At 39.6% G+C, this 26,439-nt stretch overlaps 1 protein-coding gene across 1 annotated transcript in view; it reads right to left on the bottom strand.

Annotated features, from left to right (window-relative positions):
• The window catches only part of LOC126373246 (xanthine dehydrogenase-like), a 65,357-nt gene extending 39,730 nt beyond the window's left edge, over positions 1 to 25,627 (bottom strand). Inside the window, 11 exon segments of the mRNA XM_050019309.1 lie at positions 916 to 1,415; positions 1,871 to 2,158; positions 6,067 to 6,357; positions 6,534 to 6,658; positions 7,497 to 7,599; positions 8,424 to 8,647; positions 9,382 to 9,848; positions 10,306 to 10,466; positions 17,937 to 18,106; positions 19,382 to 19,439; positions 25,562 to 25,627. Of these exon segments, the coding sequence (XP_049875266.1) occupies positions 916 to 1,415; positions 1,871 to 2,158; positions 6,067 to 6,357; positions 6,534 to 6,658; positions 7,497 to 7,599; positions 8,424 to 8,647; positions 9,382 to 9,848; positions 10,306 to 10,466; positions 17,937 to 18,106; positions 19,382 to 19,424 (2,372 nt within the window). The 5' untranslated portion in view covers positions 19,425 to 19,439; positions 25,562 to 25,627.
• Positions 25,628 to 26,439: the final 812 nt, after the last annotated feature.

The following is a 26,439-nucleotide window of genomic DNA, read 5'->3' as shown; positions in this document are numbered from 1 at the left end:
CGACGACCCGATTACTCTAGGCATAGAGGCGGCCAATCAACTCGCGACACCAAACACTTCAGAACCCCGATACCGACCTCGCCGGCGTGGTCGACGTTCCCTCATTCAGCGCTTATCGCTAAGGGTCGATTAAATATTCTTCCTCTCAGACGACGCTCTGAGCCGAGGTTCGCGCCCAACTGGGCACCCTCAGGCCTGTTGTCTTAAACGTTGTACCGGGTGAGAGTCAGATTTTTTCGATTTCAATTTTCTCTTTGTAAAATCGTTTACTTTCAATGTAAGATCATGAGAGAGCATGTTATTAAAGGCATTCTAGATCAGAAAAACACTTCGGTGAAGTGTGGATACCTAGTTCATCTTGCGACGGATGTATACCCCAATTGAGATATAGTCGTGATCTTAAGTCACGTTCTTTTCTAAAGGTAATTTGGTTTAAGTTATAATGTATCTTCAATGTCATTTGGATGTATGTGTTCCATTTTCCAAGAAAAAATATGAGAAGAATTTTAGAATCAAGAAGATCTTCTAACGTGTGGGTTATGAGGTGAATTACAAACTTCATCAACCCTGGTGTCAGGGTTATTATTGCGCCGCCAGGCCCCTGACATGGCTCATGTAACGACTACTTACTTACATCAGTAAGTGCCTTTCGAAGCACGGATCATCTTACTAAAAGAAAAAAAAAGTAAAAAAAAGTAAAAAAAGAAAAGAAAAAAAAGTAAGATGATCCGTGCTACTAGGGAGCACTAGGGAACACAAAGTGATTTTTGTGATATGTCCCCACCGGGATTCGAACCCGAGACCTCCGGATCGTGAGCCCAACGCTCAACCATTGTACCACGGAGGCCGTTACAAGAAGTACGTTGCAAGGAAGATGACGGATCAGAATAAAAATTGTGGTTATTAATATCATACCTGTTTAAAGGCACTTTGATACACTGTGCAACAGCGATATTTGTGATATCTAGCCATTGCGTCGACGAATACACTTCGTATCCATCTTCAGTTGGCTTCACAACACAAGTTTGCGGCTCCATAGTATAATGGTACTGAGTTTCCAAGGACATCTCTCCATAAAGAGTACACTTAACATCTTTGCCAGTATTTGTAGGCTCCACCGTCTTATCCCTGGTTAATCGTTTGTCTTTTTCTGGAGAAGCCAAAACATCTTGTGCTGTTAATATAGGTTTATTTTGGCTTATGGATGAATATTTTACCTTCACCATATTAGCAGCTTTAGTAGCAGTCTTGTCTCTATCAGCTACTATGATACCAGCTGGTTGGCCGTAGAAGAGTACTTTTCCAGTGCAAAGGATTTCTTCATTCTCAATAATTAAAGGAGCATTTAGAGGGGTAAATGAGTTGTCACCCGGAATGTCTTTGGCAGTATAGAAGGCGATTACCCCTGGCATTTTCTGAAAAAATAAAAAAAAATACAAAGCTTTTCCAGGGTCTTACTCTTATTGCTCCGAAAGGTCTTATGGCACTTGGTTGACATTGACAGGAGGACGCTGGTGTGCACCATCTCCATATCTTTATTTATTACAACCTCATTAAAACAGTCAGAGATGACGTTTTCGAGGAGTGTGGCGTTAGTTCCTATAATGGCCACAGGCCAAAATATTCTGGTCACTCTAGATATGTCTCTTGTTATGTCATTCAAAATGGGATTGTCGTTGGGAGTATTAGTAACGTTTTAAAGTAAAAACAGTGCTCCCATTTAACGACCATTGTAACCAAATGTTACAACAGAAGAAAGACCTGCCAGAAAATCACGAATTAGTAAATTACATTTTGTTTTATCTTCACTTTCAGGGAAATTTTTAAACTATTTTAAATTAGTATGAGCGTAATTTATAACAGCACTTACCAGAGCTTCTGAAGCATCAAACCCACTAATAATACTTCCAGGCTTAGCATCAGCCATGACGAACGCTCCAAACACCTCCCCAGTCTGAGTTGGGAGGTCGTTCGCAAATGTGGCCTCGCCACTGCACTGGACCAGGGCCTCAAGCTTCGGCAATGGCTGGTTTAATGGCCAGACGCTCTTGTCAGTGTCGAATATCTGGGTGCCCTGAGAAGTGCTGCGCTTAATAGCATCGCCTCCCGATTTGAACTTTGGATTGATTTTGTCCTCCGGGCACAAAGCCAGAATCGCCTAAAATTAGGAAGTAATAAGTAAGAACGTTCATTATATTAGAAGGGAAATAGAATTCCTACAATATGTTTCGTTGCTTCCCAACAGGAAATGTCGGCCAGTAAACAAAAAAAACCTTTTGTTGTCTAAATGAATGAAGACTGAAAAGAAACAAATTTTTTTTTTTTTTTTTTTTTTTTTTTTTTTGACGTGACTTATTGTAGATTTGCCGCAGATGGCATTAACTACTTGGCCGGACAAATGGGGAGCGCTGAAGGCTCTCACCCGGTACAACGTTTAAGACAACAGGCCTGAGGGTGCCCAGTTGGGCGCGAACCTCGGCTCAGGGCGTTGTCTGAGAGGAAAAATATTTGAAAGAATTAATCGACCCTAGTGGGTCGATAGCGATAAGCGCTGAATGAGGGAAATCGTCGACCACGCCGGCGGGGTCGGTATCGGGGTCCTGAAGTGTTTGGTGTCGCGAGCTGATTGGCTGCCTCTATGGCTAGGGTAATCGGGTCGTCGGGATCGTATATTACGTCCTTCGGACGCCGATACTTTTCAGTACCGTCCCTAAGCGGGATGTAATCGGAAGCCGCAACTACCAGGGGATTCGGGTGGTGCGGAGCAGAATCGAAAAAACGTTTGGAAGCTAATTTGAGCCATTGGGCAATGGTTGGCAGACCTAGGTCAATGTGCAGATTTTCATTGCGAAGGAACCACGGAGCTCCCGTGGCTTTCCGCATGAAACGATTTTGTATTACCTGTAGACGGTGGATTTGCGAGGGACTCGCATGAGCGAAAACTACCCCTGCATAGGTCATGATCGGACGGATGCAAGTCGTGTAGATTTTCACCTTATTCCTAAGGGACAATTTACTTCGCTTGTTAAGGAGACAATGAAGACGGCCCATTACAAACGCGGCGCGATCGCGCACACGTTTGATATGGGCCTTGAAAGTAAGACGTCTATCTAAGACTACGCCGAGATATTTGACTTGCTCCTCCCAAGGGATCGGCTTGCCAAACATCTTAATGATTTTAAGTTGACGGCGTGACCGTGGCGTGTTATAATAGCCCTTTGAAAAGTACACCGCTGCACTTTTCTCCGGGTTGACCTCGATTCTCCATTTGCGAAACCACTTGCCCAAGGCATTGGCCGCGCGTTGGAGGATTCCGGTCATCATAACTCGACCACGGCACGAAGAATAGATGGCTGTATCATCCGCAAATAAAGCTAATTCGGTATTAGGGGATTTGGGAATGTCACTAGTATACAATGAAAATAGTAAAGGGGAGAGAACGGAGCCTTGTGGGACTCCGGCATGTATAGGGTGCGGTGACGAGAGCGTCCCTTCCACGCGGTAGCGAAAGGTTCGATTTGAGAGGAAGTCTCGTATGATGTGCACGAGACGGTCTGGCACTCCCAGTGAATAAAGCTTGTAGATCAAGCCGTTGTGCCAGACTTTGTCGAACGCTTTCGCCACATCGAAGAAGAGCGCTCCCGTAGCGACAGGTTTTTTTTTTAAGTTTAATCTACTAGAGATATGTTCAACAATACGGTGCACTTGTTGAACGCAGGAGTGTTTGGTTCTAAAACCAAACTGCTCTGGTGGAATAAGACTATTGGATTCGGCGTAGTCCCGTAATCTAGCAAATATGAGCCGCTCATAAACCTTCCCCATGGAATTGAGGAGACTTATGGGGCGGTAACTCGAAGGTTCGTTTTTAGGTTTCCCAGGCTTTGGTATACCAATTACAATTGCTTCTTTCCACTGCTGTGGAAAGACGCAGTTGCTCAAGGCGACGTTGAATATTGCCGTTAGTAAGCAGATGAGGGGAGCACCGAAGTTTTTAAGGACACGATTCGTGATACCGTCTGAGCCAGGGGCTTTTCGGGTATGAAATCTTTTGATAATACCTAGGACCTCTTCCTCAGTTACCTGTGGAAGAGGAGGATCGGTGGGAGGTACAGAAGCCCTACGCTGAACTTCAGAGTTCACCGTCGAGAGGTGCCTACGATCGATAGGGAGAGTGCTGGGCGAGCATTGGGCTTCGAGACTGTCGGCAAGGCATTCGGCTTTTTCGTCATCGTCGAAAGCGGGGGGTTGGTTAGGCCTATTGAGAGGGGGAGTAGGAACAACTGTATCCTTTTGAAGAGACCTAGACAGCTGCCAAATGGCCTGGTGGTGGGGCTCAATGCCGCTCAAAAGATTATCCCACCGATTCTGTCGCATGTCATTAATACGTTTTCTTACAGTATGCTGCAAGAGACGCAAATGACGGCGACATTCCTCGGTGCGATTGGAATCATATGCGCGGGTGGCTGCGTTTTTCTCCGTTAGCAGATCACGGATGTCGGTAGGCAGTTTCCAGCGATGGTCTTCCATCTCCGGAACCTGTTTTGAACTTTCGTTCAAAACCGACCTCACGTGATCCGTGAGGGAGAAAAGAAACAAAAGAAATGTCTTGGGCCTTTGAAAACTATTATAAGACAAAGAAAACTAACAGAAGAAATGGGTTCGACGTTGAAGACAGGAAGGAAATAGCTTAGGCCCTGAAATCATATGAAGTAAAAAAAAATATCTCATCTGACTAGGCTGTATGATTACGTTCCTTTGCCTGCCCGGGTCTAGGAGTAAAAATAACTACAAAAAATGTCTATGTATGTATGTGAGAGTGTGTAATCAGAATTATTCTAAAATTAAAACGAGTTTTCGTAATAATCAGACAGAAAATAAATGTATTATTATATTTCCCGAAATTTGTTTTTCTTATAAGTATGCAAAAGTAGTGAAAGTCTCCGTAGCGTTATTCCGCCGTCGTCATGGTGTTCGTTAATCTAACAGGTCCGATTTTCATAGAAATATGAATAGATATCAATTTTAATAGAAATATGGATAGAGGTCGAGCATTAACCTTGCTTCCTGGGGTTGCCTTGTTTTAGCACCATGATAAAATCATTAAAGATCCAAACCTGAATTCGAAAACATATATTATGACTGGCTTTTGCCCGCGACTTCGTCCGCGTGGCGTGTTATAAAAGAGAGATCTTTGTGTGTGTGGGAGTGCATATCAAATTTCAAGCATCTAATGCAGTTTAGATTTTTTCATACAATTTTTTTTCCCGCTCACTCCCATTTTTCAAAATACAGCCATAACTAAACTTTATAATATTTACTGAGGTATGCATGCATGCTGGATTGAAAACATCTATCTTACGCGGTTTCGATTTTTTTCATACAAATGTTTCTTCCCGCTAACTCCCGTTTCCGTGGGAATTTTTGCAATATCCTGTTGCAACTAAGGTTTAATTTAACTAAGATACCTGCATGCCAAATTTCAAGCGTCTAACTTAAGCGGTTTAGATTTTTCATACAAAAGGATTTTCCCGCTAATTCCCGTTCCCGTGGGAATTCCGGGAATTCTTTTCTTAGTACAACTCTACGGTACCTAATTCCTAATGTCCCTTCCAAATTTCAAATGCCTACGTTTAGCCGTTTAGGCTGTACGTTGATATGTCAGTCAGTCAGTTTCTCCTTTTATATATTTAGATATATAAAAATATAGGTATTAGTCAATGTGTCTGTGAATAAACTACGTACTACCAATTTTAACGTCACTATCTTAACCTACCTTATAGAACAATGCAAGAGCCAGCATCTTCCTATAAGCAGCAGAAGGCTCAGGGGGCGCTTCTTCAGGAATTATTTCTTCAGACAGACTCTTCAAAGCCATTTGCAGAGTATCATCAGTGAAAAGTTCTTTTCCAATCAACAGACCTTCAGTTTTTGTAGCGTGTATGAAAGTAGGAGAGATACTTCCGTAAACCAAACTGGCTGTCTCTACTAAGTTCGAGTTTTCTTTAAATTTAAAAAGAAATCCTGCGTTGACTACAGCATGGGCGTTTTGTCACTATCTTAACCTACCTTATAGAACAATGCAAGAGCCAGCATCTTCCTATAAGCAGCAGAAGGCTCAGGGGGCGCTTCTTCAGGAATTATTTCTTCAGACAGACTCTTCAAAGCCATTTGCAGAGTATCATCAGTGAAAAGTTCTTTTCCAATCAACAGACCTTCAGTTTTTGTAGCGTGTATGAAAGTAGGAGAGATACTTCCGTAAACCAAACTGGCTGTCTCTACTAAGTTCGAGTTTTCTTTAAATTTAAAAAGAAATCCTGCGTTGACTACAGCATGGGCGTTTTGAGATCGAGGCATTATCTGAAATTGTTGTAAAAGTGCTGTAATAGTTCAATTACGAATTTTGATAGTATTTCAATTCATTGTTCAGTTGCGAGCCTCAATTTCATTACTTGTATGACATGTTTATTTATTTGCAAATAGCCATACAATGACAGGGCTTTTTAATTTAGTTGATGTAAATTAATAATGGTCACCTTATAAGTTTTTATGAAACAAGTTCGGGACAGCGGTGGCAACATTATGTTCAATATTATCTTCCGTTTCATGTCCATCTTTAGGAAGTCTGGAAATGATACTGCCTTCTTACCAGATGCCTCGGCTGAAAAAAAACAATTTCAATTATAATTGTTTCTATGCAGCAGTGTGGTTTTCTAAGGTACTTACTGATAATTTATGTTGGATCATTATATGGATGATAGGCTGACCACCTGTCTTTACCATAAGGAACATCATGTTAATCGTAGGAATTTCTATCAAATGTGGCAGCAACTTGTCTTTTGAGGGTCAACGGCCACAGTGATGCAATTCATATAAGAAAGTAATATTGCTATTTAACATTTTCTTGAAATTGTGAACTTACATAAACGGCCTATATACGTTGTACATATACGTTGTATATATACGCTGCGCACAGGCCTCCCACTCAATCAACCGGAGGGGGTACGGAGCATACTCCACCACGCTGCTCCAATGCGGGTTGGTGGAGGTGTTTTTACGGCGAATTGTGAACTTATATATTCATAAATGTCAATACAATTTAGATGAACTATTTCAGGAAAACATCGTGAAGAAACCCACATTCCCAAGAAATGCGTTTCGGAGGTATGTGACATAACCTGTATTGGGCTGGCTTTCCCTTCGCGGGTTGAAAGATCAGACAGACAGTCGCTTCTGTAAAAAATTCGACAGTCATTGGTTTAGGCCTGTGCTGAATTCGAACCTGCGACCTGAAAGTGAGAGGCAAGCGTTCTACCAACAGGCCAACCACGGCATTCATTCATTATTGAGTTCCAAGAGATAATTTCGCACAATATTTTTGAGGTGTCATAGATTAATTGTTTCAATGTGATCTTCTTAACCCCTGATCACTTGAGTTTCTGTTTAACCTATTATTACACTACTAAGGTTAAGGAGTTTGGCTTTAAAAATGGTCTTACCAATCGTAACCATAGCGCCTACAGTTTCAAACAAAAGGAACACATCTGACTGAAAATCTTTGTTTGTGTACTTCATATACAAGTTACCACCAATAGTGCCAATCTGTAAAAAAAATATGAACAAGCTAAAAGGAAAGAGTTGAAGGGGAAGACCAAGAAGAGCTTACATGGAAGAGAAGGCGAACGTCGGGTCTTATAAGCCACACACACACCCCATCTCCACACCACCACCACACCATCGCCACCACATATCTCATCATCAGGATCATCTCTGAGGGGCTGATCGTTTCCACTACACGAATCATCATATTCATCTTAGGATTTCGTATCAAAAGAGACTGTAAGTTATCATCTGATTTAGTTGTGGCCCTGCCCACGTTTATATACAGGGTGTTAGTGACATCGTAACGAAAACTTTGAGGGATGATTGAGACCATGATTCTGAGATGATATCAAGTGGAATTTTCCGTCGCAAAAGTATGGAACAGAAAATAACTTAAAAAAAAACAAAAATTTTCATGAATTTTCCGACTGAAAATTCCACTTGATATCAACTCAGAATCATGGTCTGAATCATCCCCCTCAGTGTTCGTTACTGTGTCACTAACACCCATACCTACTTGTATGGCTACTGTATGTACTTGTATGGGGTGTAAGTGACATCGTAACGAATACTGAGAGGGATGATTCGGCTGATTATTCTGAGTTAATATCAAGTGGATTTTTTCATCGCAAAAGTATAGAATTGAAAATAATTTAAAAAAACTAAAAAAAAATCATGAATTTTGCGACGGAAAATTCCACTTGATATGAACTCAGAATCATGGTCTGAATCATCCCCCTCAGTATTCGTTACGATGTCACTAACACCCTGTATGTGTGTATGTATGAGTGTTTGTATGTAAGTGTGTATGTACGTATACTTACATTCCTCACAGGGAAATGAGCCACTAGGTCCATGTGGTCATACAGTTCTTTCAGGTAAGCAAAGTCCTGATTGTCAGCTGATAGCTTGAGAAAGAGCTCCATCATCTCAGACAGAGGCATACCAGCTCCAAGAACCAGGTTCACGTCTACCTGATAACCCTTCAACTCGAAGACGTTGAAAATATCGATCACGATTTGAGGGTAGACGGTTACATGGTACACACCTTGAAGTAAAAACTCAATAATTATAATTGACAGAATACTCTTTTTAAATTCAGGTAAACATGTGCTTGTGGTAATATTGTAAATATATACATATTTTTTATATATTTTCTTTGCATGATTTTTCAGAACGCATACAGAGGGGTAGATAGAATTTAACTGTTGAATGATTTGTATACAGAATTGCAGGTTTAATGATGAGTAGGTCGTATAAAAGTGATTTAACCTGCAATGTCCTAAGATAACTAATCTAGTTTCATTAATCGGGTATCAAACCTAGAACCTCCGGATCTTAAGCTGAACGCCCGCACGCCCTATCTACTAGACCACGAAGACTTCTGATTCGCTAATGAATCTTGTAATCAGAGTTTAATTTTTATTCTAGTTGTAGTCACGTCCATAATATTTAATTAATAATTACATTTTAACAAGACAAAATAGAGAAATAGGCTGATCCCTTATCACCATAAGGTTCATCATAATCCATCTAAGGACTTCGTATCAACAGTGGCTGCAAAGTTGTCTTTGAATACTTGTGGCTCTGCCCACCCCATTAGGGATTACGGGCGTGAGTTTATGTATGTATGTATGTACATTTTAACAAACAGAGTTTAACATTACATACCTATAAAACTATTTAAAATAACATGTTCTTTATAAATACGAACCTGCCAATCACCTCATAGCAAATTCTAGTAAATTACAAAGTTCTATAGTGGATAAAAATTGTCCTTACCTTGCCCTGTATTTCCAGCGATCAATTTATAATCACTACCACGCCCCATCGCTTTGAAAACATCACTCAAGATATATGGTTTGAACCATTTACAAGCGCCGCAATCCACTTCGATCATTTTATTTGTTTCTCCTACTAAACACCAATCTTCTTCTGTCCTACTTTCTGTTGGGTCCTCATGAAATACATCAATATTAGTACCTCTATTATCATTCTCATCAGAATTTTCATCTTTAGCATTACATTTGCCGTGAATACATTTCTTCTCAGCACATTTTACTCCACAAGGCTTAAACATATGAAGGTCTTCTAAGTCCACCAGTTTCTTTTTCAGGCGGTCATCCGCATCAGTGGCGAAGGTTTTGAAAGCGTCAATAATGGGCCTGTAACCTGTGCATCGGCACATGTTACCAGCGAAAGAGTTTTCTATTTCTTTTGTCGTTAATTTCTTCTTTGACTCTTGCAGGCTGTGGAGGAGAGACTTTGATGTGAAACGTCAAACACAAACACATCGAAGCTTTCAACCAGCTTAAAAACTGATTTGTTTACAGGCTCAAATACCTTTAGCCACTCTGGTACCAGGGTTGGTAAGCTCGAATACCGCCTCTGTGGTCCAGTAGCTGAGCGTTGAACTTACGATCCGGAGGGCCCGGGTTCGAATGCATGGTATCACAAAAATCACTGATCCCTAGTTTGGTTGATTGTCCGAAAGTAAGATGATCCGTGCTTCGGAAGGCACGTTAAGCCGTTGGTCCCGGTTACTGTTTACCGATGTAAATGAGTAATCGTTACAAGAGCCATGTCAGAGACTTTTGGTGGTTCAATTAAACCCTGACACCAGGGTTGATGAGGTTGGTATTATATATCTATAAGAAGAAGAGATGTTGAAGAAATGATTCAGATGTGTGATTTCTGAGATGTTACCTGTACATGCTGCAGACCCAGCCGGGCGTGCAATAGCCACACTGGGTGCCGTTAAATTGAGCTAATCGCTGCTGGATGCTATGGTAACCCTTGGTGCGACTTCCCAGACCCTCAACGGTCGTGACCTCCCAGCCGTGGCAGGATAACACGGAAACCAGGCACTGAAACAAAGAAAAAGAAGAGTATTCATTATTTACGTATATCTTTGATTTGCGTTTTAGGATGGCGCATATGACGTCAGGCTATTTATTGCATTCATAGAATAGAATAAAATAGAAATTGTTTATTATAAAAGGACGCCACACACAAAGACAAGAGAATAACATCACTTAACAATTTTCACAAAACAATTACAAAAAACATAGGAGGATGTTCATTAGAATAATCATAAGGTGGTGGTGGACGTCTTGACATAAAAGGGCCTCACTCATCACAAGTCGCGGCGTGAACCACGACGCTGGTATTATGTGGACCCTGCTGGGTGAGGCACGAACGTCGTGTTTCATAAATATGCGTTAATATTCGTACATACGTAGATGAAATATTACCAAATTACTTAAAAAAGCACTAAAATGATCATGACTTTTCCGAAAGGAAATTCCACTTGATATCGACTCAGAATCATGGTCTGAATCATCCCCCTGAGTATACGTTACGATGTCACTAACACCCTGTATATTATATTCATCATCATCATCATCAGCCCATTAACGTCCCCACTGCTGGGGCACGGGCCTTCCCTATGGATGGATAGGGAGATCGGGCCTTAAACCATCACGCGGGCCCAGTGCGGATTGATGGTTATTAACGACTGCTAATGCAGCCGGGACCAACGGCTTAACGTACCTTCCGAAGCACGGAGGAGCTCGAGATGAAAACTTTTTTTTTGTGGTCACCCATCCTATGACCGGCCTTTGCGAAAGTTGCTTTACTTCAACAATCGCAGACCGAGCGCGTTAACCGCTGCGCCACCGAGCTCCTCAATATATTATGTTATACAGGGTGTTAGTGACATCGTAACGAAAACTTTGAGGGGTGGTTCAGGCCATGATTCTGAGTTGATATCAAGTAGAAATTTCCGTCGCAAAAGTATGGATTGGAAAATAATTAAAAAGAAAAAAAAAAAATTCACGAATTTTTTGACACGAAATTCCACTTGATATCAACTCAGAATCATGGTCTGAACCATCCCCCTCAGTATTCGTTACGGTGTCACTAGCACCCATACCTACTTATATGGCTACCGTATGTACTTGTACGGGGTGTAAGTGTCATCGTAACGAATACTGAGAGGGATGATTCATCTGATTATTCTGAGTTAATATCAAGTGGAATTTTCCATCGCAAAAGTATAGAATTGAAAATAAATTAAAAAAACTAAAAAAAAATCATGAATTTTGCGACGGAAAATTCCACTTGATTTTAACTCAGAATCATGGTCTGAATCAACCCCCTCAGTATTCGTTACGATGTCACTAACACCCAGTATATTATATAATATTATTATTATTGGCACCGATTCCTGCAAACACCTCCCAATTCTACTTTAAGTTATACCGGTCATCTTCCCATCTATTCCTGATGTTGGTTCACACGTCGGATGTTACTCTAGTCAAATGAGATACTTTTTACGAAAGTCTTTCATGATATGGAATTAGTAGGGAATATGTAATAGTGGCGATGTCAACAATAAGTAAAAATAAAGAAGGGCCCTGTGTTGGCAACACCAACACGCGCGCGCATGCGCGATACAACGAAACGACATGATAGGAGCGCCGCGCGCGCGGGTCCCCCGCCCCACTTCTAGACCGACTCCGCCGCCGCCGCACGCGCGCTTGTTTATTAATTCGTCATATAATTATATCGCTGTAATCTAAAGTAATCTTTAAATACATTTTTATACATGTATTTAGCGTCGTTTAATTTACTTGTCAACACACAGTATACTTAACACCCTGTGTCAAGGTTTTTCTTGTAGCTTCTTTTCCCCCGCTATACAGGTTGTGAGAAACTGCAGTAGTTTTTGGCGGATGAGACGTTCGTTATGTAAAAATGATTCAAAGTGTAACTATGACACCTAATGAATAAAGACATTTTTGAATTTGAAGCCAGACGATCAAGGTGTAAGATGGTATTTCATCATCATCATCAGCCCATTAACGTCCCCACTGCTGGGGCACGGGCCTTCTCTATGGATGGATAGGGAGATCGGGCCTTAAACCACCACGCGGGCCCAGTGCGGATTGGTGGTTATTAACGACTGCTAATGCAGCCGGGACCAACGGCTTAACGTGCCTTCCGAAGCACGGAGGAGCTCGAGATGAAATCTTTTTTTTTTTGTGGTCACCCATCCTATGACCGGCCTCTGCGCAAGTTACTTTACTTCAACAATCGCAGACCGAGCGCGTTGACCGCTGCGCCACCGAGCTCCTCACTAAGATGGTATTTACCAGTGTTTAAATACCGGCAAAAAATGTAATTATGGTTTGTATTGAATGCTGGCCTTGACATGTTAAACGACAAAAAGTATTTTGTGCTTTAATATTACGTAATCGCTTGATAATGATTTGATGCTTTTTCATCTTTGTCTACTGGATTGGCAGTGAAGAAAACCAAGAACCATACATAAACTCACGCCTATTTCCCACCGGGGTAAACGGGGACTGGGTCATACACAAAACGGGGTTCAAAAAATTGAAAAATAAAAAGATCCCAATTTATTGAAAATTTGTGTTTATTTATTAGAGATCAATCAAAATGTCACAATGACAGTAAGAAACTAGATCGTTTTAGGAAATTATAACAATTATGGCACTTTTTTTATTTTTGATGTTCACAGAAGTGACATAAGCCACAGAAAAGATCAAAATCAGTCAAGAAATCAACATTACTCCTTCTAGACACTTATGTTTTCCATTTATTTTATGTTTATACTAGTATAAACTCTAGAGCCCCTTCGCATAGGTAGTGTATTATGCGATTTTCGAGTAGACAGCTTTAAAAAAATATATAAGTACTCCACACAAACTTACACCTTTTATGTCACGTCACCTCTTTGTGATTTCTATTTCTAGGTTGTTAAGAAATGTGGTAAATATTTTTTAATTTCTTTAAATAATGAACATTTTCTAGTACTTTGGAATCCCATCTACTTGTTAAAACTATAGAAGTTTCATACAAACTTTGCAACCTCTTTTTACTCCCTTAGAAGTAAAATTTCGCAAAATCCCGTCTTAGAGAGCATCTATATCCTAAAAGAAACCCTATGCCCCATGCAAAATTAAAGATTACTTGTAGTTTCTGAGATTTTCTGATGAGTGAGTCAGTCAGTCAGTGAATGAGTAACCTTACGCTATTATAGATTTACATACCTATCTTAATTATTGACTTATTTCAATAACAAAGGTATATCAAATTAAAGGTTTTAACAAAAACTTCGATTTTAAAAGCCATAAATATGTTAAATTACTTATCAAAGAACCACGTGATCAGAAGCTACAGTACCTATCCATAGAAGGCAAAAAAATATTTATCAGTAATCGCTGATTCTTTGGTGGTAAGTTTTCATGATCACCATCATCAAAGATTACTGGATATTTTTTAGCATACCTAGATGGTGAGATTTCGTCAATTTACCATAAGCTCCACGAGTAAATCCTAATTAGGGTAGAGTGAGGTACAACCATCGTAAGATAAACTAAGTACCCTCAGATATAGTCCTAGCCCAATTGGAATATAGTCGTGCTTTCCGTTAGACCAACGTGATTCCTAGGTGGTGAGCCGCATCGCCATCTATAATGGTCGGTATGTGGTAAATTTCATCTTTTGGTTATTTTAGGTGGTAAGTGCTTATCATCGCATTCATTCGCTGGTCGTTTTTCAACAATTTTGGGCGGTGTCAAAGAAAAGGAATCACCAAAGTAAATATTTTCAAACAAACATTTTTCGTGCTGTAAGTGGCTGACGTACAAACATAGGTTCCAAAGATGGTGTCTCTAAAGGTGCAGTGACCGTCGAAGCAGATAGGGTTCTAAGAGAAGAAACAACTGCACTGGCAATAGTGGCCCTGGGCCCTAATGCAAAACTCGACGGAGTCGCTGGATACTACAATTGGCGTTTGGCCGATTTGAAAATGAGGACACTTAGTGCGAGCGGCACATATTGTAACAGATCAACCTTTTTGCGTGGATTGTGTTAGGGGCTCCAGAAAATTTGGTGAATTTGAAACGTCCCTTTAAAAAGGGGACAGTAATTGCATACATTTTGTATTTCAGACACATGCACATCATCAATTGGAATATCCATAATGCCCTTGCAATTGGGTTTTCCGTAAACTGTAATGGTATTAATAAGTATAAGCCTTTGAAAGCCGGAGGAAATAATTTTATTTGTTTTAGTACAAGTTTTAAGTCGGCACAAATGAGTACTGGGTCATATATTAAATATTGAGAAACTGTGCTGATAGATGTCGTATTTATTGTATTCTGTGATGGATGAGAATCAGTAGAATACTTAATAAACGTTATTGTGCAAAGATAGTTGTCATTTTGATCCACCAAAATGATCTGACTGGACTTCTGTTCCATATTTAAGTATACTTATCCAATAATTTTCGGCAAAACCGATATGTAGTAAGTAGGGCGTAAGGTTATGCTTCATGAATCGAATAGCTCTCTAAACTAATGATTTTTTACTTGAAACAAGATAATCTCGATTTTGAAGGCATGCCATAACAAGATGCAAGAAAATACAAATTATTTGCATTAAAATAGAACCACCTCAACAAATAAATAAGTCTAAAAAGCCCCATTTCATGTGATGACAACTAAAAAAATACATTCTGTGGACATAAGTATCTCTTGTGGACACGTGAGTTCACAGGAAAGATATCCACAGAAGGGAATGACGAATATGAAATGAACGACAGTTTTTTTAACTTTTGAAGTTAGAAGAGAAGAAAAGCGGATTTGTAAAATAATCCCCGTAGCCCTTTAGGGCGGTATGTTTTTACTAATATTAATAGTCTACATATCAAGAAATACTAGGAACAGAAAAGAGCCACTGAACTCTGACAAAATTAATTAATACTAGATAAATAGTTGTATAAAGAAATATTCTAGACGTATCTCTGGTAAATCGATGCCGGAAACCGACACCTAATCGGTGTGGCCAGTAAAAAATATATAAGTTTTGTGGTAGTTTTAGCAGATGGGAAATTCGGTCAGTTTTTTGGGTCCACAGAAAAGTCGCTAACCCGTATAACCGAATGTTTATTTTATTTTTTTAATTGTTTAACATGTTCAATATTTTTAAGTTTCTAAAATATTATTCGTTAGGATAAAATACAATATAGAAGGAAATAACCTTCCAGTTTGTATCTTCCAAAACCAAGCATAGCCCCTTAGAATATAGTAACCACGGATCTGAACAGCCCACAGAAGGAGACAATTTAACATAAATTAAAATAATTTAAATAGTAAGATAAATCGTATGTTTTAATTTTTCAGTGCATTATTATAATAATCGTTAGTTTTTGCGAATATGAAGTAATATATAATTATATAGACTATATTTTTAAAGTGATCACATCTGAACACGTGTTTGTGTATGACCCGACTATGGAATTCCAGTTTCTTCGATCCTGACACACTTCTCTTGCTTCCTCCACATTCATCAATCGTTTCATACACGCACGCCAGTTCATAGTATCTACTCTGATAGTACTAAACCTTTTCAAAGGACATCCCCAATCTGGTCAATTTACGTCCTTCTGGTCTTCCTCTGTCAGCCCTACCAACAATCTTCGATACCAAAAACCATTCTGCTGCTTATTAACCCAGATTTATGTCTTAAAATCACCTATGAAGTTTAGGGTATGGAGAATACACCATTACATTGCTCCATTGAGACTTGGTTGAAAGCCGACAAGAATTATTTTTATCTTTTTGCGGTTAAAAAACAGCTTCTTAGTGTAACCATTTAAACTATCACGATATGTCGAGATTAGCCAAAACTCAAGAGCGACAACAAAATATATTTTAGGTAAGTACCTTAACCTACCTTCTTACGAACCTTTATAAGTTTATATAGGTACATTAACAAGTACAAGTACAATTTACAAGTACAAATTACAAGTACAAGTTACAAGGTACAAGTTTATATTGTTGATATACTTATTTAGAAAAACTTGTTTGCGTCTTCTGTTTTTTTTTATTCCATTACTATGAATCCTCGTCCTTTTCTTTTGAGGTGTTTTTGTTTGATCTGCAAAGTGAATGTATGTCTACGACAGACAGACTACAGACAGACGATATAAGCGCAAACTCAATATTCAAATCGCAAAACGCCACATTATCAAAATGCTTATGTCTTATTCGCAAAATGATACTTCGCGTATGCGTTCTTCTTCTATCGTGTGGACTGTGAGGTAAATTACTAACCTCATCAACCTTGGTGTCAGGGTTATTATTCCAAAGGTTCCTGATGGCTCATGTAACGATTACTCACTTACTTACTGTAAGTAGTAACAGGGAAAATTCCACTTGATATTAACTCAGAATCACGACCTGAATCATCACCCTCAGTATTCGTCACGATGTCACTAAGGCCGTGTATATTTGTTTTCATTTTTCGAATGTGGAATTTGAGAAAAAAATGTTTTGCGAATGTGGCATTTTGCTAATGGGCGCTAAGTCCATCTGTAGATAAGGGGGGTTAAAATAAAATAAAAATAAAAATCATTTATTTCGGGTGTTTTCCCATAGCAATTGTTAGTAACAAAAGTCTATTAGTAATATAATTAAAAAGTATATTAGTAAAAAATTACAATTAATTAATCAATTAAATAATTATATAATTTAGTGTCTTTGGCAAGTTGGACGCGGGTCCAGTGCTGCATAATAGCACTGTCCACGTCCAGCCTTGCCGCGACAGTCTGCAGGAGGCTGTTGGAGCTGCTCCTCACCCGATGGGTCAGGGATGCGATGCGCTTTCTAATTATAGCTGAGAAGCTATCGACTCCAGCTTCTGCTAGCATCCTAGATGCACTGCAGTGACGGCGCAGCCCCATCAGCGCCCTGAAGGCGTTATTATAATGGGTGCGCATGGCCCTGTACGCGTTAAAAAGGCCACATTGTATTTGCCATTCGTTGACATTGCGCACGTTAGTTTTATTTTATACTTACGCGCAAATAGCAAATTGTTCGTTTCGTTGTCACACTCTCGCGTTCGCAAGCATGACATCTATAAACATTCTATCTTCTTCTTCTCATCGCGTGGGTTGTGAGGTAAACTACCAACCTCATCAACCCTGGTGTCAGGGTTATTACTAAGCCACCAAAAGCCCCTGACATGGCTGATATAACAACTACATACTTACATCAGTAAGTAGTAACCGGGACCAACAGCTTAACGTGCCTTCCAAAGCACGGATCATCTTACTTTCGGACAATCAGGTGATTAGCCTGTAATGTCCTAAGCAAACTAGGGATCACAAAGTGATTTTTTGTGATATGTCCCCACCGGGATTCGAACCCGGGGCCTCCGGATCGTGAGCTCAACGCTCAACCACTAGACCATGGAGGTCGTAAACATTCTATGAAGCCACTCATCATTTTTAATAAGCTACTTACAGAATTTACAGAGAAGGTTTTCATCTGGTTGCTGGGAGGCACGGCTGCGCGTACGGCGACAACGCATGCGCCGCACCCCCCCTCGTGGCACATCGCCTTGGTCCCGCGCAGGTCAGCCACGTTCCTTATGTACTCGTTCAGGGACACCTCTGGACCGTATCTGCCGTCCGCTGGGGGGGGACACACACACACATACATACATACATAAACAGCCTATATACGTCCCACTGCTGGGCACAGGGCTCCCCTCAATCAACTGGAGGGGGTATGGAGCATACTCCACCACGCTGCTCCAATGCGGGTTGGTGGAGGTGTTTTTACGGCTAATAGCCGGGACCAACGGCTTAACGTGCCCTCCGAAGCACGGAATCATCTTACTTTTTCGGACAATCAGGTGATTCAAGCCTGAAAAGTCCTTACCAAACAAAGGACAGTCTCACAAAGTGATTTCGACAATGTCCCCATCGGGAATCGAACCCGGACCTCCAGATCGTGAGCCTAACGCTCTAACCACTAGACCACGGAGGCTGTTGCTGTAGGGGGGGGAGACAGCATAAAATTACAATAAAAAAAAAAACGTAGCATAAACAGTCATCATTGGCCACTAAATCTTGACAGCTGATGGTGACAGTGGTTGTGTAGCTGCTTTGCTGCAGGACGGAAAATTCCACTTGATATCAACCCGGAATCATGGTCTAAATCATCCCTTAAAGTTTTCGTTACGATGGGACTAAAACCCTGTATAAATTTTACCCCCTCGCAAGTTAACTTGATCGCAAAAACAGCCTATTCCGTCCCACTGCTGGACACAGGGGTCCTCTCTATCTACCGGAGGGGATATAGAGCACACTCCATCATTCTGCTCCATTGCAGGTTGTTAGTCGTTTAAAGGCCTCCGTGGTCCAGTGGTTGTGCGTTGGGCTCACGATCCGGAGGTCCTGGGTTCGAATCCCGGTGGGGACAAATCACAAAAATCACTTTGTGATCCCTAGTTTGGTTAGGACATTGCAGGCTGATCACCTGATTGTCCAAAAAGATGATCCGTGCTTCGGAAGGCACAATAAGCCGTTGGTCCCGGTTACTACCTATTGATGTAAGTAAGTAGTCGTTACATGAGCCATGTCAGGGGCCTTTGGGCGGCTCAAAAATAACCCTGACACCAGGGTAGATGAGGTTGGTAATTCACCTCACAACCCACACGATAGAAGAAGAAGAGTTGTTTAGGCTACTAGCCTAGACCAAAGATTTGGCGAGCCTTCTAAAGGAAAAAAAGAATCATCTTAATTTTTCAGCTAAGTAACAGTCTCACAAATTAGCGTCACAGTGACCTCATCAAGAATCGAACCCGGACCTCCATATCGTTAACCGAACGCTTAAATAACCATTAGACTCAGGTTGATTGTTAAAAAAAAACCTCAAACACAGAAGAATTAAGAGCAACTTACCAACGTATAGCTTCCCATTGATTTTGAATGTAATTTTCGCCATTTTCTTCACATAACACTGAAACGATAAAAAAAAAACAGAAATAAATATTTTTAGGTAATTGATATCGCGTACATACATACACAAACAGCCTATATACGTCCCACTGCTGGGCACAGGCCTCTCCTCAATCAACCGGAGGGGGCATACCCCACTACGCCGCTCCAATGCGGGTTGGTGGGGGTGTTTTTGCGGCTAATAGCCGGGACCAACGGCTTAACGTGCCCTCCGAAGCACGGAATCATCTTACTTTTTCGGACAAACAGGTGATTCAAGCTTGAAAAGTCCTTACATGAGCAATATCATGTACTTACCCACTTTAGAACCCTGTCGCTATCATATTTGACATTTAATGAGACTTACGATTTAATTTGTCAAAAAAGTTAATGTGGCATGGTTTCAAAGTGTATACATATTAGTACTCGTGACCGTACTATGACGTTGTCCTGTTGTCTTGTACTTACAACATGTACCTATGTTAAATGCATGCATGATACATGCATGCATGTATTATGCATGCATGTATTATGCATGCATGCATCAGTGTAATGCATGGATCGTCAAGTGTAAACTTGCTTTACAAGTCACTCGATTACATAAGATTACTAAATCTTTTAAGGGGCAATGTTTACGTTTTTACAATAAGATTCCCATTGACATTCAGAATTTGCCTTTCAACTGTTTTAAGACAGTAGTTAAACAGAAACTTTGCAAAAAAGGTTATTATAAAGTTAGTGATTATTTAGAAGATATGAATGCATGGGATTAACTGTCTGAGAACTGATATTAGGCAGCTAAATTACTCAATTGTATACCAATATTTTATGTTGTTTTTTTTTTAAAGAACGTCTAGGGCCCTGTGCGGAGGTTATTCTTGCAGTTTCTTTTCCCCGGCTATACAGGTTGTGAGAAGCTGCAGTAGTTTTAGGCGAATGAGACGTTCGTAAAAATTGACAATTCAAAGTGTAACTATGTTACCTACTTAATAAAGATATTTTTGAATTTGAATTTCAGTGTTAGATAGAGTTCTCTAAACATGCATGCATGAAGTCTTTGATAAGAGTGGACGAAGCGAAAGTGGTGTGTCAAGGCTGTAGTGTGCGTGTTTCCGTGGCCTCTGCCTACCCCAAGAGGAAATAGGCGTGATCTTTATGCGTATGTGTGTATATGTATTTATATTAAACAATAATTAAATTGAAATAGAATGGTCCCTCCGTGGAACCTCCGTGGTCCAATGGTTGGAGCGTTCGGCTCACGATCCGAAGATCATTACATGCTGATGACCTGATTGTCCGAAAGTAAGATGATTCGTGCTTCGGAAGGCACGTTAAGCCGTTGGTCCTGGTTACTACTTGCTGATGCAAGTTAGTAGTCGTTACATGGGACATGTCAGGGGCCTTTGGCGGTTCAATAGTAACCCTGTCAGGGTTACCAGGGTTGATGGGGTTGGTAATTTACCTCACAACCCTACTCTAATCTACTTGAAATAAACATGAACTTTAATAACTTTTGCCATTTGCCATGTACTTAGTTAAGAGACTTTTTGTAATTATTTCTTTTTATTTTGGTGCAATAAAGTGTATTTGTATTGTATTGTATTGAACTTAAATCAAATCAAATCAAATATACTTTATTGCACAGAACTAAAATTTCAAGAATCAGACATAACACATGAATACAGTATAATTTGGGCGGCCTTATTGCTCTAGAGCAATTTCAATTTAAATGATCCTTATTTAAATCTTGTCGTACAATCATAACTTCCTGAACTATTTTCGGCCCCACGAAAGTTCGAGTTAGTTAATGACACAGTTTCACGTCGACTAGTCGAGAATTGTAGACTACAAACTGACTAATGGGCAGAACTCCAAATTGTCACTATTGAAAAACTTTAGAATTATAACTATACGTAGGCTCCAACAAACCGATCCCTTCGATTGTCGCGATGGACAAAACAAACAAAAACACATTTATTTTTTGGCGTGTCTTGTTATAGCTTTACCAAAAATGACATTAACATGTTGTCTTATGTTGTCCGAATAATAATAATATAACAATATATTTTTTATTTAAGACAATAATGGTTAGCAAAATATTATATTACCTAAATAAGTTTAATTGAAATGATGGTATTTATTATTCAGTTAATAAAAACAAAAAATAAAAATAATAATTAAGATTTATTTTAAACCAATAAATATCAATTTAATAAATAAATAAATTTAAATCATAATTATAATAAATTCAATTATTTTATAAGTACATGCATATGGTGGCGAATAATAGGCGAGTCATATCTTACCTAGATACAGTACTCAGGATGGAGAGAAAATAAATATTTTTTGATTTTTTTAAATTAAATATTTGGCCGGACGAATGGGGAGCTTTGAGGGTCGAATAAGGAATAATACTACGCATAGAACGGTAACTCTCCGCTCCCCACCAGCGTCTGAGCTAGGTTTACCTCACCCCCCTCGAACACAGTTTAGACTTGAATCGTTGTTTTTATTTTTTATCAGTTTAGTTTATAATGTTCGAATTTTTAAATTCGACACCGATGTTTTTTCGTCTGATGCGAATATTTGATCGCACAGTAATTTTACCTACGCTGGGTACGCGTGCGCGGCGCCTATAAGTATTTATTTTGCAATATGCTAATAATTTGCAATAAAATTAAACCTAGCCTAAGTGTTTTATGTATAAATAATTAGAATAATTAGTTCAGTGATTTTTTAAGTCTAGCTTTTATTTATATTGTGAAAAATTGTTCAAAATTTTTTGTTTGTGAATTGTGTGGTGAATAAAAGTGCTACCTGTCTAAGCAAGTAATTTCGGTTAAATTAGGTACTTATTGTAATCTTGCGACATAATACTTTGCTTCACGTTCCTCCTTGTCGCACTAATTATAGAATCAATAGCTTCTTACCTAGAACATTAAGATTAGTTAACAAGCTTAATACTGATACTCGCTTTGACCTATTTTCCAGTAGCGTTCAAAGTGTAAAAACCTTGCTGACCAAGGAACCTAATTTGATTTCTGGCTGTATCTGAGTCTGTATGGACATTTAAAATGTTTTATGTTCACTTGTGGCAGCTTTTCATTGGCATTTGTTTGTATTTACAAGTGTTCATTTTGTAAAAAAGGCTATAAGCTACCCAAATAAAAAAATATATAAAAAAAGTAATCACACACACAGTTGCACGTGTTGATAATGTCAATGTGTAGTGTCTGTGTAAATCATGTGTTAACCATGTAGCGCATATAAGCCGACAATACCATCGTCGCACTATAGTTTGGTAACCCTAGCGGAAATAATAGCTTTATAATGAAACACACAATATAAATTGTCAATTTGACGATGTACTATTTGTAAGTAAGGTGTATTTATGGGAATGGCCATGTATTATTAACAAATACGTATTCATTAAGATGATGAGACTGTTAAGTCGGTTGTTATTGAAGTGAGAAAACGCAAATTGCAGCTTAGGCTGTTTGTCAGGCCGAAAATATATTACGAGGTCCGAGGAGTGATTCTGATTATAGTGAACGGCGTCTGTGGTCTAGGGTTAGAGCGTCGGGTTCACGATCTGGAGATCTGAGTTCGATCCCCGATGGGGACATTGCCAAAGTCACTTTGTGAGACTGTCCTGTGTTTGGTAAGGATATTGCAACTTGAGATCAGTTGTTTGTCGGAAATAGTAAAATGATTCTGTGCTTCGGAAGGCCAGTCAAACCATTGGTCCCAGCAGTGGGACGTATATGTATAGGCTGTTTATGTAAGTATGTATGTATAATGTGAGGAGCTCGGTCCCTAAATCAACGCAACCTAAAGATACAGCTATTTTCATAAATAGACTAATTATCAACTAGTCAAATCAGTGATTTTTTACTAAACGTGAAAACAAACGAAATTACTACGGGATTTGTATAAAAAAGCACAGTGACGTCGTAGAAAAACGTGATAAAATGTCGGATTTATTATTACGTTTTTTTTTATTAAAATTCATAAAGAACTTCAAATACTTAGAAAATGTTTTTCATTAGTTCTAGATCTGTCTCCATTTAGTAATCAGAATTTCATAATTTAAATAATAGGTGACAAAGGTGCTAATTGCTGTAAATACCATCTAATTTTATTTTAAGTTATATCTGTCATTTTCTTATCCGCCGAAAAGGAAAGGGACGGATGATTCACAGCTCTTAATTTTAGGAAGAATGAGTAATTAAATGAATAACCCGGGCGAATCAAAAAGGTATGTCGCTGGTATGCAATCCGTTTGACGTGCTGTCTACTTAACTGTGTCGGGTTATTGACTGAAGTACAGCGACATACCTTTTTGATTCGCCCGGGTTATTCATTCAATTACTCATTCTTCCTAAAATTAAGAGCTGTGAATCATCCGTCCCTTTCCTTTTCGACGGATATGAAAATGACGGATATAACTTAAAATAAAATTAGACGGTGTCTCCAGGAATCGGGGCCAAAAATCCGTTTTATTTTTTCTGTTTAACTAATTTATTAATTTTAATAAAGAAATCTGTTATAATAAGTGCGACATTTTGTCAGTTTTTCCCATGACGCAAAGTTACAGGTTGAAATCAGAAATCGGAATCATTTATTCAACGTAATTATCATGAATAAACTTGTTGAAAGTCAATGTAACATTTTTGAATTTACGTCATTTCGCAAGGTGTTATGGCTGAGGAGAAGAAATGACAAGAAACTGCAACAGCAACACAACACACATCTTGTTGTTTTTTCCAAAGTTTGTGAAGTAAAAAGACACTGATATTATATTTATATGTTTTTATATTTAATTTAAGTAAATATATATTGTGTATAGTATTAAAATGAAATGTATTTTACAATTTGTCACATATACAATTTAACAATAAAATTATTAAAGAAAACTTAGTCCATAAATAACCCGCCCCTGACCGTTGCCGATGCAAAGGTGCCCATAACGCTCCCCGCATTGCCGCGCTGAATAGCAATGGCCAACCTTTGCTCCAAGAATGAACCGGAGCGAGAGTCACCCGTTTTATATTTATATTTATTATTATGGAGGAGCTCGGTGGCGCAGCGGTTAACGCGCTCGGTCTGCGATTGTTGAAGTAAAGCAACTTTCGCAAAGGCCGGTCATAGGATGGGTGACCACAAAAAAAAAGTTTTCATCTCGAGCTCCTCCGTGCTTCGGAAGGCACGTTAAGCCGTTGGTCCCGGCTGCATTAGCAGTCGTTAATAACCATCAATCCGCACTGAGCCCGCGTGATGGTTTAAGGCCCGATCTCCCTATCCATCCATAGGGAAGGCCCGTGCCCCAGCAGTGGGGACGTTAATGGGCTGATAATGATGATAATGATTATGGACAACTTACAAGCTACACTCTGCTCTGCATTTGACTAGTTGGAAACTACCCTATTACATCCCGCGTCTTCGTGCACGTAAGCTTCGGTTATCGATACTAGATTATTTTTCTCTCGTGTGGGTTGTGACGTCAATGACCGACCTCATCAACCCTGGTGTCAGGTTACTATTGCGCCATTACAGGCCCATGACAAAGCTCATGTAACTACATACCTACTTACTAAAGTTATTATTTATTTAGTAAGTATGTGGTTAGTGACATCGTAACGAATACAGAGGGAAATGATTCAGCTAATTATTCCGAGTTAGTATCAGTATTTTCCAATTGAAAATAATTTAATTAATTTAATTTGTACACAAAAATAAAATTCTACTTGATATTAACTCAGAAGCTGAATCATCCCCCTCAGTATTCGTTGCCATGTCACTAACAGTATACAGGTATCATCATCATCAGCCCATTAACGTCCCCACTGCTGGGGCACGGGCCTTCCCTATGGATGGATAGGGAGATCGGGCCTTAAACCATCACGCGGGCCCAGTGCGGATTGATGGTTATTAACGACTGCTAATGCAGCCGGGACCAACGGCTTAACGTGCCTTCCGAAGCACGAAGGAGTACGAGATGAATTTTTTTTTTGAAGAATTGGTCACCTATCCTATGACTGGCCTTTGCGAAAGTTGCTTAACTTCAACAATCGCAGACCAAGCGCGTTTACCGCTGCGCCACCGAGCTCCTCTGCAGGTAATTAGTATTCTATATTTACCTACCTGATTTTCGGACAGCAGAAAAAGTTTCTAACAGCAGTAGAATGGTCGTCCGCCCTCCGCAACAACAGTGGTCTAATGATGGTCAGACGGTGAACACTAGCGGTGATGGTAGCCTCTTCAAGTGTGGCCATGAAAACTGCCAACGTGTTATAGGCGCGTGTATTTTAACTGGGTAGTTTTTCGAACTCAGTACTTATACTCGAAAATCTATTATATCTTTTGTCGTTTTGCAAATATCCAGTTAGACCTTATTTATATATGTCGCGAAAATACGTAAGTTCTAAGTGGATATTTGCAAAAAGACTTACTCCTTTCACCCTAAGGTTGTGTGGCAGAAATTGCTGTTTAGCAATAAGGCCGCTTATTGTCCTATACTTATGTCTTTGTGCAATGAAGAATTATTGATTGATTGATTGATAAATACATCCACTCCTCGCCTGCTATGCAGCGATATTACGCTGCTCCAGTGCGGTTTGGTGGAGATGTTTATGGCTAGTAGCTTGTGACCAACGGTTTAACTTAGTTGGTGCCTTCCGATGCACGGAATCTCACTTTTTCAGATCAGGTGATTCAGCTTGCAATATCCTATACAAACAAAGAATAGTGTCACAAAGTGATTTATCATTGTCGCCTTCGGGAATAGAGCCCGGACCTTTAGATATAACTATCATGAAGACTGTTATTTGTTTATTAAGTACCCGCATTGAAATCCGTTCCGCTCCGCTACGCTAAGAGCCACGCTACTCGCTGTTTTCATAGCCCCACTTCATTATAAGCTTCTATAAAAACTGATTGTGGCATTCAATAAAATAATTACATTGTAACTTTTATAATAACATTGCATGTAATGTCAGGAATCTTTAGCTGTAATTGGGCTG

The sequence above is a fragment of the Pectinophora gossypiella genome, chromosome 15, assembly GCF_024362695.1.
Source record: "Pectinophora gossypiella chromosome 15, ilPecGoss1.1, whole genome shotgun sequence".
In the NCBI taxonomy this organism is placed as follows: Eukaryota; Metazoa; Arthropoda; class Insecta; order Lepidoptera; family Gelechiidae; genus Pectinophora; species Pectinophora gossypiella.
This window is presented reverse-complemented; position numbering and strand designations above follow the sequence as displayed.